The 14,672-nt window shown below is 37.1% G+C and overlaps 1 protein-coding gene across 1 annotated transcript; it reads right to left on the bottom strand.

Moving 5' to 3' along the window:
- Positions 1–1,321: 1,321 nt before the first annotated feature.
- On the bottom strand, positions 1,322–14,616 carry LOC134743986 (uncharacterized; the record flags this gene model as incomplete). Its single annotated transcript, XM_063677618.1, has 12 exons — positions 1,322–1,556; positions 2,086–2,201; positions 4,289–4,373; positions 5,131–5,187; positions 8,444–8,595; positions 9,022–9,175; positions 9,830–9,993; positions 12,073–12,241; positions 12,423–13,067; positions 13,342–13,542; positions 13,826–13,926; positions 14,283–14,616. Coding segments are annotated over 12 exons (2,349 nt in total), but the record flags the coding sequence as incomplete, so codon positions are not given.
- Positions 14,617–14,672: the final 56 nt, after the last annotated feature.

The raw sequence follows: 14,672 nt of genomic DNA, 5'->3' as shown, positions 1-14,672 counted from the left end.
CCCGCTGTATGCTGTTATCATGTCAAATATAGTTTACTAATTTGTTTTGTCGACCATCAAATAGTGTAGGTATACTTAGGTACTTATTATTTACCTAACTGCGCTATTTATGTAAGTGTAACTTTTAAATTATATTAACAAATAATATCTAATCATTGAACCTATTTGAAAATAAACAATTTCGTTAGGATCGCCCCTTCAGGAATTTCAGCGAAAAAGATTTAAACGTATATTTTGTACCTACTTTCTATGCACCTCAGCTTAACTAATAGAAACCAATATGTACCTCTCCCTAAATATTTTTTTTTTCGATCACGCTTTGTTCATTATTACAGAAGTTCAGTGGTGGGGTACAGTGTTAAGTCATCTATGTCCTAATAATACCTGTATATTTGTCGAAATACCTCCTACATATAGATAGGTGATTAAAAAACCGTAATAACAATAACACTAACTATTCATACGTGTTTAAGTACGTGTTTAAGTACCTGTAGATGTTTTCCTGGTGGTGAGTTACTCGTACAATATGTTAACAGCGAAACGTTTTTATTTAGCCCTTAAACTAGCATCACAGCAAATCCTTCTTATAAAAACCACGCGCATGTGACACCATAACCTTCATTGCCAACGCTGGTTGTTAAAGGCGAGCCCACAGCCACACACGAACTGAAATCAGAAATTCAGAGCTTGTGTTTCTATGGCCACGGAATAAATTCAGCTTGTGTGTGGTGTGCCGCCATAAATGTTTTTGTAAAATAAGTATTGAAGTAAATATTTCAAAATTGATATTGAAGATAATTAATATTAAATATTATTCTCTGTAAACCTAAACAGTTATAATGAAAATAATAAAATACCACTGATATAAAATTAGTCATAAGACAAAAAGTTTTATTAGACAAACTAAGTACAAATAATAGTTTTAGCTACATAATTATAAAATAATATTATAACAAGTCTCTTAAACAACTTTACACTCCAATGAAACCGCGATGCGCGTGCGCTAGTTCAGATTAGAAATAAGATCAATCTTTGAAGAATTCATATATGATAAGGAATAAATATATCGTCCACATAATTTAAAAAAAATACGAGTTGTTTCGTAAAAAACATTTTTTGCCATCATTCCCATTTGCCACTCAAGCCCTAACATCATTGGTTAAATCGTTCGTCGGGTGGGCACTGTGGATACCTTTATAAGTTGTCTTTGTGGTAATTGGACGTTTACTTACCGAGAAAACATTTATCCTTTTACGTTCTAGTTAAATGAAGCATGGATATGAAACTTTCACTTGGAGTGACCTTGCAGGCCCTTATATTTTTGACCCACTAAATTCTTCTGTTACTTTTACTTGAGGCGCGTCTTCTATCAGCCTAACCTTGGTTCAACTGTTAAAGATGAGTATTGCAGCAGACAGAATGAATAGGTTTGAGCAAATGTTCTCGGCGCCTGACTGGGTAGTGGAGGACGGGCTGAGCGCTTTAATTTCGATTGGTCCAACATTGTTCTCCAACAGTAGAGTGTCCATCGCGGCATACGCTTCGTGAACGATGTGCTGTTAAACAACAGAAAAATTATAAAGCATCAAAGACAATTCTTTTTAGTTTTGTCGTACTAACAGTACCTCTAGGTTAATGTTATTAACGGGTCTAACGCGATTAAATTTCATTATTTGAAAATGAAATTTAATCGTGTTCAAAATTATTTATGTGTACAAAAAGCGTGAGTTTAAAGTGTTATTGTAAGGTACTTGAACGATCTAAGTACTTTTAGGCTACAAGGGATTTAGAGTTTGTTTTCACAAAGAACACAACTAAACCTACCTATAACAATTACATAGACACAACAAAACTGTAACTTTACTAAGTTCCATGTCCACTTGTTACAATGCAATTTAGTAACTTTAAAGCGATATTTGACTTGACTTAAAGGCATTATTAACAACATAATATGCAATACACTTGACAAAATCGATCATATTCATACTGTATGTACCTACAGACAGCAAGACTATTCGCACCTTTGCCCATTTACACCATTTACTCGCATCGTCATTACACAAAATGTGAGCAATAATAACTCACTTCCGACATTAGTTTCGAGTTGTGGGAGTCAGTGGCTCGGAACATCATGATGGTGTAGGTATTGTCAATGCCTAAGTGGCCGTCGATCCAGTCTTCTATCCCGCCCGCGTACAGCGCTGTAATAAAAGATTTAAGTACGTAGATTAACTTGTCTGTGTATGATAAGGATCCTGACCAAATGTTTAGTCATCCTTTTGTATTGCCTTCGAGAACTATTCTGCCACGAACGACCGGTCTGGCCTAGTCCTAGTACCCTGCCTATGAATCCTATGGTCCTGGGTTCGAATCCCGGTAAGGGCATTTATCTGTGTGATGAACACAGATATTTGTTCCTGAGTCATGGGTGTTTTCTATGTATAAGTATGTATTTATCTATATAAGTAGGTATGTGTATATCGTCGCCTGGTACCCATAGTAAAAGCTTTGCTTAGTTTGGGGCTAGGTTGATCTATGTAAGATATCCCCTAATATTTATTTAAGGGTCCTCGGCAAGCTCGGTTCCCCATACAAACGTAGTTCCGCTCTCATTTTTTAAAACGACTAGCTAGATTGCTCTGTTACATTGTACTTACAATAGTATAAGGTATATTTATGTCTGTAATTAGTTTATGTAGCTTCAGATACCATGCTAAAAAAATACAGCGAATTAAAGTTTTCATACAAGACTTGTTTTTGCTCTATTTCGTTTGTTTTATAAACTGGAGCTATATAAACTAATTTCAGACCTAGATATACCTCATGTCATGGTATGTGCAAAGTTTCATTACAATCCAACACCCAACACCTACTGGGTTCACTGAACACCAACTTATAAAATGAGAGCGGAACCGTTTGTATGGGAAGGTGCAATTCGGCCGAGCTTGCCGGGGACTCTAAAGTATTTATTTACTTATTTTTCTGCTTTATACAGCACAACAGAGGTTTGAACCAAGGCTTGAAATACCGTAAAAAAATTGGTATCGTTATTACTGGGAGACAGATTTAACGTTAAGTTGTAATTAACGTTAAACCATGTACCGTTACTTATACTACTCTTTACCGGTAAATAATGGTAATGTTACCAGCTGTGTATTGAGCTAACGTTAAGTCAAAGGTATCGTTAAATCATTTTTAACGTTATTAGGTTGTTAATCGCAGCGCTTATTTATTGTTCGGTTCACTGATAAATGCCATTGTTAGTGATCGAGCAAATGTTCATTTACCATCGACCTAGTGCTTTGGATTATACACAAGTGTTTTCCCTACGAGAACTGTAACGTTCGGCAGGCGAAATCGAAAATGCAACCTACAGGCCGGTGTATTTGGCTCCCCCTCCTACGCCCGCGGGCATGGTGGTAGAAATTAAGCCGCCCTATTCCATGTTTATAAGTGGATCCTTGGCACACACCCGCACCAATCACATGGGAAACCCTGCCGCAACTAAAACTTTACTGTAAGTATGGTATCAATCACGACAGAATTTTTCCCTGCAACCAGTACTTGTATGAACCAAAATATATAAAAATATATAATAGGAAACCTAGCCTCAATTACTGTCGACTGTGGATACAGTCGATTACTCTTAATGGCACGCATGTGATGCTTCCATCTAACAGCTGGACTTTGAGACCTGGGAGACGTTCATCTCTTATGTTGGTATAAAAGAGATGCCAAGTCCTCTCAAACTTGGAGCAAAAGACTTCTAAACGACTCCCGTTAACACCGCAAGGTGGGAACCGTTTAGCCGGACAAACTGATGTCAGTCCAAGCCATGATCTGACTTCAAAAATAGCAAATAGACACCATTTCTCTATTCTGGCAGCTCGCCTTTGGAATAGTCTCCCTGTTAAAATTCGACAGTGTCCGAATAGATTTGCATTTAAAAAATCCTTACGTGAGTACTTTGCTGGCAGAACGATGAATTCTTAGTGTTTCTGTTTTGAAAGTTTCATCTGATATCTATGTATTTGTATGTATGTATATTGTATGTATTTATATGAATATTATATATACAGATATATGTATGTATGTCTATGCCTATGCATTATTTAACTATACTTGTATATATGTAATCACTATGTTGCACCGCCTACAAATTCTCTGCTTTGCCCGAAGGTTGACTGGTAGAGAATGCCCCATAGCATTAAGTCCGCCTTTTGTACGATTGTATTTTCTTTTGTGCAATAAAAATTAAATAAATAAATAAATAGGAAAACATCCTTACGTAGGAATTCTGAAGTTTGCCCGGCGACGTACGGACGGCCGCTGATACCGAAGGCAGCTGCAGCTGCCCGAGACGCCCTCCTTCTCTATTGTACACACAGACGGTAGATATAACAAAAGCTTAAAAAAAAACAGGTTAACGTAACTAAAGAACGGGAAGACCCCAACAGTGAACCTATGCAGAGGTTAACAGGAAAGGGGACGGCCGTTTCTCCATACAACCGTAGTCCCCATTTTCCTCTCTGGATATTGACATTATGGGAAATGTTTTTACATTATTTGATGTATATTAACCACAGCTATGTCCCTACGTTTGACTTTTTTTAGATTTTAGAAAAACAAATTTCATAAATTTTTTTAAATGTTCCTAACTCTTATAATAATTAAAAATTCGAAATAAATTAAACGTCGGTCAATTATAGCTATACATCAAATTGTGTCAAAATATTTTAAATAATGGTAGCATCCTAAGAGGAAAATTAGGACTACGTTTGTATGAAAAGGTGATTTCGCGCGGGTCCTCCACTTTCGTCTTAAAGCTCGAATTGAAAGATGCGCATGCTCATGTTACGTAGACAATTATAATATATGACGCCACATTGCTTGTCTTGCATGCAGAGAGAGAGTTCAATTCTTTTGTGGAGCCTAGAGCAACCATACTTAACTTTTTTTATGAGAACCACATAGACGGTTTTGTCTTGTAGGCCCGGGCAGCAAGATGAATTTACGTAAAGGTGATCGGGCGGCAAGAATCTATACCAGAAGGATCACCTGACGGTCCACCTAAAAAAGAGTGAGTATCGCTGGCCTAAAAAAAGTAGATTAGCTTGATATCTGTCTTACATAATTGACATCGAAGGCACGCTTCTTTCTCGTGTGTGAGTAAGGATACATGACTCCCTGTAATAAAAGACAGGTTGTTATTCCATTAAAGGTGAGTCGGGGCGCCTATTTTATAGTCATAAGTATAATAATTAGCGACAAATCATGAAGAAACTACTATACGAGTATATCCACTTGTCTTATAAATTTACACCTAAAAGGATATATGGTAGCAGAATGACGCCTGGTTAACATCAAGTTGAATATGTCCTTTAGTTTAGGTACCGAGTACTTCCATACTAATATTATAAATGCGAAAGCCTGCCTGTCAGTCTGTTACCTCTTCACGCTTAAACCGCTGAACCGATTTAGTTGAAATTTGGCATAGACATAGTTTGAGTCCCGGAGAAGGACATAGGACAGTTTTTATCCCTCAACATAACACAATTTATATTTTAATAATATTTCATAACACAAGCCTCCTTGGGCTTACCGTGGGACTTAGTCAATTTGTGTAAGAATGTCCTGTAATATTTATTTATCCCGAAAATCATCCCTTAAGAGGGTCAATAGCGGGGTAATGTAATAATGTTTTAATGTTTATTTGGGCACAAACGGTACATGTTTCTTATAACTAGTTAGTTAATTAATGAATTGCCTGACATCTTGTGTAAGCAATTAAGGATATGCTCAAATTAAATGATTGCTATTAGACTTCATCTAGACGCTATTCTTACTCTAGCTGCGGTTACTAAGCTAGTAATTAATAACTGTTCGTATGAGATGTTATTACACTTCAGCAACTTTATTATCTACCTACGCAGCAAAGAGTTATGAGTCACACGACCCTAGCCGCCGCCATGCAATCGAACTTACGTTCTCATTTTGAAAATAACATGAATTGTACAATTTGTACATGATCATTCAAGTACCATATATCAAGTTTAGGGTTCCGTACCTCAAAAGGAAAAAATGGAACCCTTATAGGATCACTTGTGCGTCTATCTGTCTGTCTGTCCGTCTGTCACAGCCTATTTTCTCCGAAACTACTGGACCAATTAAGTTGAAATTTGTTATACATATGTAAGTTTGTGACCCAAAGACGAACATGTAACGTAAACAAATTAATTTTAAACATGGAGGCCAAGGTTGGAGGATAAATGAGAAAATTAAAAAATAAAGTTTCTCAAACTATATCGTGTTACACATTAAATGAAAGAGCTTATTGTGAGAATCTCAAATATATGTTTTATTATAATTTTCGGATAAACAGTTTTGAAGTTATTCAAGAAAATAGACAAAAAATTACCATTCCCCCCCCCACCCCTTTATCTCCGAAACTACTGGGTCTAAAATTTGAAAGAAAAAAATACACAAAATAGGTCTGTGTGTGTGGGTGTATGTGTGTAATGTGTGTGTGTGTGTGTGTGTGTGTGTGTAATGTGTGTGTGTGTATGTGTTTAGGTTCCTAAAATATTTTGAATTAAGATTTCTGTATCATAATAACTTACATTTAAGCCAGTCTGTTATAATTTTTTTACATTCATAAAATGGTAAGTGATATATATTTAAATGCTAATGTATGACATTGTATAATTTGCCGGATTACAGGAAAACCTAATATAAATGTGCAGTCAAGCGTGAGTCGGACTTAATTACTTAGTTTTTGATCCGACCCCCTACGGGTTTTTAACCGACTTCAAGATTTCAAAAGGAGGAGGTTATCAATTCGGTTGTATGTTTTTTTTTTTATGTTTGTTGCTCCATAACTCCGTTATTTCTGGACCGATTTTGAAAATTCTTTTTTTGATTGTAAGTATATACATACAGATTGGTCCCGTTTTGGTCAAAACGCAGTTCTGATGATGAGATCCATGAGGAATCGAGGGAACTCCTCAAATGTGAAAGGCATACATATAGTGGTTTTTGTATTTTCATCAACAAATCCAGCATTTCCATTTAAAAAAGTGACATTTGATGAAGTGCAGCTGCTGATGATGATCAGAAATATCAGAATGGAACTCTTTAACGACGCATAGTTCACGTTTGGCGATTTTTCCTCTTCGTTATGATTGGTAAGCAAGTTAGGTTTTCAAGACACATTTTTGTCAAGCTCGAGTTCTGATGATGGGATCCATGAGGAATCGAGGGAACTCCTCAAATGAGAAAGGCATACATATAGTGATTTTCGTATTTTCATCAACAAATCCAGCTTTTACATAGAAAAGTGAAATTTGATAAAGTGGAACTGCTGATGATGATCAGAATGGAACTCTTCAACGACACATAGTTCACGTTTGGCGATTTATTCTCTTCGGTATGGACCCAGACCCAAACTTGGACCTGGACTTTTTTTTAAACTGCGATCCTCACAGAACCGAACTGCTATCAGAAAAGTGAGTTAGGTTAGGTTAGAACTGTGACCCTTACAGAAACGAAATGCTATCAGAACATTGGGTTAGGTTAGGTTAGAACTATGACCCTTATAGAAAAGAAATGTTACTAGAAACGTGGGTGGTTTTACCTCATTTTAGTTAGGCAAAAGATCCTGTCTTTTTCATTTCATTGTGTGGAGTGCACCAATAACAATAAGTAACCTTTCAACGGCATCCCCCATTGAAGTCGGTTTTTTTTTCTTAAAAATTATTCACGTTTCACATAAAAAATACATTGTTTAAATTGTGTAAAGTACGGAACCCTTGGAACGCGAGTCCGAGTCCGAGTCGCACTTGGCCGGTTTTTTGTACAATAAGGTGTTTTATTACTACTACTATAATATATCTATGTAGGACTAGTTATCGTTGCTAGAAACTGTAATACAAAGAAATTGGAGCGAATAGAGGTTTTGCATGTAATTTCTTTGTAAGTATAACCTTTTTAGCAACGAAAACTGGTACCCACCAGACGTAGATATATGTAAGGTATGTAAATGCCAAGTTTCATGTAAGTAATTTAAGCTTGTCACTTTAAAATGACAGGGTAACTTCTATTGTATGAGAGCGGCTTTTTGGCGGCGGGTTCGTGTCTCTTAAGGTCAGTACCTATCTCCGAACTCCGGTTACGAATCTAGGGGTGAACCTATACATATAGGATAAGACAAATTCGTGACTGAAGCCCGTAGTTTAAAATTAGTGGATATTACTGACATGAACATAACATCATTGAAAGCTATGAAACCTTTTAGTGCATCCTTTATTCATGCAGGAAAGTGGTTAAGGGCGTCTTGTGCTCGCTAAATTCAGGTCCGCAAACCAACGAAGTAGATTTATATTCATTGAAAGCTATGATATTCCGTCGCCGCCGCAAACTAAAAAATAATGTGAAATGTGCTAACCAGTACGTCGCCCTCCTTGAAGGCTATGAACGTGGATATAAGCATCTTCTGCTCATGCAGGAAGGTGGTGAGGGCGCGTGTCTCTCGCTCGCTGATTTGTCGCGGCCCCGCGTAAAGGTCTCCGCATGGATGCTCTGCGCGAAGCTCCTCCGCTATGCACAAAATTCATAATGAAAACATAAATAGGGAAGCTCGTATATTATACAAACATGGACCCTGAAAACAATAGTTACACTTCTTTAGACAGTATAGGCAGGTAGGTAGGTATAAAATACGATAAAATGTTTGGATTAAATTGATATCAATTATTATCAGTTCCTTTAAAGATGAAAAAACACACAATCTCCTTAATAAACGTGAGGCCGTTCTTTATAAATTAGATATAAGATATATATGTAAATCATAAAGATAATGATTATTGATGATAATACAAAAATGTCTGCACGCCTATTGTAGGTATTAGATTAGTACGTAAAATATAATACAGTTCTTTGGTGCGGTGAAGATGAAAGATACACATGTAAATATGCTGGTTTTAATGTATGGAATGTAGAGGCAAATTAGCAGCAGGAACAAACCTGGTATCCATTGGTATTCAAAGTTGCGGTCAAGATTCACCCCATAACAAGGCTGCACGATGCACCGAAAACCATATGACTCGCAAGCCTTGCACGATCTTCGCCCATCGCACACCTCCCAAGATTGTTGAAGATTCTTCTTCCATTCACGACGCTGATTAATTTAATCCATTTCAATGTTAATTAGTAATTAGATTGTGGTACTAACTGAGATAACTACATACATATGTAATTAAAAAGGTAATCGATGTAGACGGATAGGAAAACTTTTTTAAATTTTATTTTGAATTTTTCAATAAAATGTGGACTAAAATAGGGAACTGAAAAAAAAACCGAGGGTTCCGTACAAATTTAATATTTTTTTTTTTACAATTTTATAGTTCATATTTTTCCCTCCCTTGTACTTGTAGTGTAAGACGATATTACTTGCCAAATTTCATAGTTCTAGGTTAACGGGTAGTACCCTATCAATTTTGATTCCCTTGAGAGTGTCGAAATATACGTTTTTTGGGGCATAAGTAAACGGCCGTATCTTTTTTTTACGTTAACTTAGAAGTTTGATTTTTTCACAGCTTCAAGGGACCGTAGACCTGAGTATATGGTTTCAATACCTCCTCGATACCTCCACTCGTTCCCGAGATAAAGGGCCTTGACAGACAGATGGACGGACGGACGGACGGACAACAATGTGATCCTATATAAGGGTTCCGTTTTTTCCTTTTGAGGTACGGAACCCTAAAAACTTCCAAATACATACATTCAGGGAAACAATTGTGTGCGTAATTCAGGATTCACCTGTAAGACATACTTGCGTAAAAGTCATGGAGTAGTCATATCCATCCGGGTTGAACACAGGAATGACCCAAAGTCTGAATTTTTTGAGCAAGTCCATTTGAGTGTCAGTATGCTCAATCAGCTGATACAGGAGGTACATGGCTGCTGACACCGCATGGTGGTCCCGACCTTGAATACCTGCCAAAAAAAATCCAACAATCCAATCTGAATGCAGATCTCCTCATCTGTCTATGTGTAATTTAGAGGCGTTACGAGTATACTCGTAATTATGAAAGCGTGAAAGTAAAACTTTCTGATCCCTTCTGATATTCTGTCATAGTTAGTCAATAATACGGCGACTACGGCGAAGACAAGAAGACGTGACCGTAAAATTTAATGATTTTTTTTATATAAATAAATAGATAAATATAATAGGACATTTTTACACAAATTGACTAAGCCCCACGGTAAGCTCAAGAAGGCTCGTGTTGTGGGTACTCAGACAACGATATAACACCGGCCAAGTGCGAGTCGGACACGCGCTACCGTCGTACCATTACGCAAAAAACGGCAAAAAAATCACGTATGTTGTATGGGAGCCCCCCTTAAATATTTATTTTATTCTGTTTTTAGTATTTGTTGTTATAGCGGCAACAGAAATACACCATCTGTGAAAATGTCAACTGTCTAGCTATGGTTCATGAGATACAGCCTGGTGACAGACGGACAGACAGACGGACAGATGGATAGACGGACAGCGGAGTCTTAGTAATAGGGTCCCGTTTTTACCCTTTGGGTACGGAACCCTAAAAATGGTTAGTTTTAATACTTTTTAGTTGTGACCAAAAATAGATACAAAGGAAAAAACGTGCCTCGAAAATCACGAAAATTTGACTCTCGATCAGATGGCGCCAGTACCTTTGGCCTACTCTCGTATAGAGGGCGTTGACGGTTTCGTTTGTTATTTAACAATTTTAACGCATATCAGTGAAAGAACATGGGTCAAAATCATAAAAATAATTAATGCAAATAAAAATAAAAATAAACCGGCCAAGTGCGAGTCGGACTCACGCACGAAGGGTTCCGTACCATTACGGAAAAAAACAGCAAAAAAATCACGTTTGTTGTATGGGAGCCCCATTTAAATATTTATATTATTCTGTTTTTAGTATTTGTTGTTATAGCGGCAACAGAAATACATCACCTGTGAAAATTTCAACTGTCTAGCTATCACGGTTCATGAGATACAGCCTGGTGACAGACAGACAGACAGACGGACAGACGGACAGCGGAGTCTTAGTAATAGGGTCCTGTTTTTACCCTTTGGGTACGGAACCCTAAAAAACATTATTCCATATTTAAATACATTTTATCGTATAACGCTAACCATAATAATTCTAATATTCTAATAATATTTTTTGTTATCTTATTTTGGAGCATATCGAAATTTAATCATCATACATAACAAATTACATATCTAAGCATAAAAAAAAACATCAAAACTACATATTATCTAAACAAATCGTATATTTTATAGTATTTTTATAAATTTTCATTTTTAGTTTTAAAGTGTGTCGATAGATGACAGTGAATTTACGGTGGTTACAAAATTTACTATGACAGTACCGCTCTATATATTATATCCTCTTTGGTTGTGAGGAACATAAGTCCCTTTACTATTTTCCATTCACTTTAGTGCTACGCTACAACCTTAATCCATTCAGCCGTCAAAAAATTATGCTCTCTGCCATTTTTCGATAAAAGTCTTGCTCTACTTACTTAAATGTTACCTACAGAGTGAAATAAAACTATGAAAACGGATTATATCGCGTATATTTATAATATACGGGATATAATCCGTTTTCATAGTTTTATTTCATGAGTAACTATCGCGGTAACCGAAGACAATATTATACCTACAGAGTGTTAAATTCATTGTTAGAAAGACAATTACATAAGAAGAACAGAAATAATCGAAAACGAGGTTTGTGGAGAGAGAGAGCTTATGTCAGACATCCTCTTAGATTGATATACTTAGATCTGAATTCTGAATGATGAGCATTACGAGTACCTACCTTATTATTTTTATTATGTTTGTCAAATCGGATTAAACCTAATTAAACAGGTACAGTCCAACGTACAGTTAGCAGCAGAAGTTGCTAAGCGGGCGAGGTGTTTAAAATTACCTTGACACGCTCTTCTTCTCTTAACAATAAAGTCGCGTCATGATAATGTTGAACACCTCACCCGCTTTGCAACTTTTGCTGCTGACTGTACCTGCAACTATCATTACGATGTCTTTGGCTGATGCGACCTGACCGCTGCTTGGGTCGTCTACTATCATCATGTATATCGGATTATCCATGGTAGTTAAATTATTTGCGGTTATGTCAATCAACTTTACTATGGGGCTTTTCACTTCCCATTGCTTTAACTGCCGTACTATCTGTAACAAAAATCGATTCAGTTTACCTTGCTTAGTTTGTTTTTGAATAGTATTCTTCCTAATTTTTAAGGAGTACCTTCGTGATGCCTTAAGGTAAAACATTGTACTTATATCCAATTCAAAATTGGCACAGCTATGTCCCATAACACTAGGTAATCTACCATTTTAAAAGTGCACATACCTCTGGAAGTGTTTGAGGCGTATTAAATCTCAATGGCCTATAATTTAGCAAACTGCACGTGGATTGCCTTTGGGCCTCTACAGCATTTGTTGTTTTCGATTTTATTGGGATGGTAGGCGATTTCTGAGTGACACTAGAAATACTGTCAATAGAGCTTGTTGCAGACTTTGTAACCTCCTTTCTTCTATTACTATATTTCAAATCAATATCAAGGCTGTCAATTTCTTCATCCGACTCCTCATTCACAACTCCATTTGCTCGTTTATCTATTTGTGTGTCATCATCTGGTAAATCTTCTGTTTTCTTTTTACCGTCATCAACGTCACTATCATCATCGTTATACAACGTAATATGATAAGCGTCCATATCGAGATCCGTCGTTTGCCGTGTGGGAATATTTTCTGTTTCCTCAGTCATAGTGGGAAAATTGGTAACAAATTCTGGTGAATTTGTTCGAGTCGCCTTTGTATCAGTTTGAATTTCATACCTTGCTAAAGGTGATAGAAAAGCTTTTAATTCTTTTGCATCTTCTGATTGTAGATGTAATATATTAAAATCTTGCACGTCCAAGCTTGTTCGCATGTGATCAATAACCGACGAAAGCGGAGATCGTGAAGGAGTAAATGGAAGGATCCTTTTTGTTACCTATTACGACATTAATAATTGGTCAGTCATGTAAAAAATCAACTGATATTCAATTTACTTACGAGAAAAATGCACATGACATCATTTTGCAGCAACACAGCAATAGGATACGAGAACGCACTACAGTCTGAATCTGCTGATTCGATGCTGTTTCTAGAATGTTTCGGGCTATTATAAATGTGTGTTGCAAAATAACTGCATTGAAGGAAAACCATGAGAGTATCGCTGCATAATATGGCCGTAAATGAAGGTTCCAAGTAATTGTGGTATTTACACTAGATGGAGTAACCGGTGATGCCAGTGGTGTTAGTCTTGGATAGAAAGCAACAGGAGTGATTGGCGCGAACTGTTGAGCAAGAGCTGGAGTTCTAGTAATGAAATGTGGGCCAGCTGGAGGACTTTCATCCCTGTTAGAATGTTTTTGCGAAGAAAATGGTGGCAGTACGTGTCCTGTAAAATCCATCAACAAAATTATCTTGGTACAGTCAGCAGCAGAAGTTGCTAAGCGGGCGAGGTGTTAAAAATGATCTTGACGCGACTTTATTGTTAAGAGAATAAGAGCGTGTCAAGGTAGTAATTTTCATTTGAACACCTCGCCCGCTTCGCAACTTCTGCTGCTGACTGTACCAGTATATTATAAAACCTTTTTAGGTACAGATAATAATTTGTGACTGCGACTTCGTCTTCGTGAAATGATGATGATGATGATTAATAAAAAATTACAACAACAAATGCAACAAACTCATGGTTGTTAGAACGGCCAGCATATTTGCGTTGCTGTTAAGGCCTCCGCCGCTGATTCTGCCCCATTCACCCTGACTGATGTAGTGGTCAAATGGGATAGCCCGACCGACTAGCTCTAATTACAGACGTGCAAATTGCGGAATGTTTCCAAAAAGTTTGAACATTTTCGGAACATTTTTGCAAAAATATGAGAAATGTTCGAAGTTTTTTCATGTGGAAATTTAAGTTGGAAACTTTCTGACAGCACAGCAGCTGATAGTAGCTCTGATGCCGCCGGCCCGAGTGTCCAAGTGTCCACCTCAACCGCAAGAGCCACGGTGGGGAGCAATTAATAAAATTATATCAACACCCAAACGAAGCCCAACAGCAAACCTTAGCAAAATTGTCATCAAAAAGCGTGGCGCAATAATTATAATGTTTAAGTATAGTAATAGTTAATAAAAGTAGTATATAGTTAATAAAAGTAATTACCTTGAACTTCTTTTATTAGGGGATATATGATATCATTGTCTCCTGTTGTCCTGACAGTAGTCGGGGGAACAAACCGGGTGTACTCAATGGGTGTTGTATCAAATCCTGACACTCCAGACGTCGGCACTGGCGGCACAATGGCTCCTCCGATTATTATCCGTTCCCTTGCCTTGGTCCCTGGCTGTATATTAATACCGACGACAGGAGTGGAATAAGTTGGATTAAAGACTTCGTCATCTACTTTAACGATGAACTCTCGCTTCGACGTCACTAAATTCGACTGCCACCTTGTGTATTCTGGCAATTGTCTTTTACCGCGTAATACTATAAAACAAAGAGGTAAACATTAGGTAACCTGCATTTTCCAATGAGTATATATTATCTTAATAA

This window comes from Cydia strobilella, chromosome 9 (assembly GCF_947568885.1).
Source record: "Cydia strobilella chromosome 9, ilCydStro3.1, whole genome shotgun sequence".
Classification (NCBI taxonomy): domain Eukaryota; kingdom Metazoa; phylum Arthropoda; class Insecta; order Lepidoptera; family Tortricidae; genus Cydia; species Cydia strobilella.
Note: the sequence above shows the minus strand (reverse complement) of the source record. Positions and strands in the feature narration are given on the sequence as shown.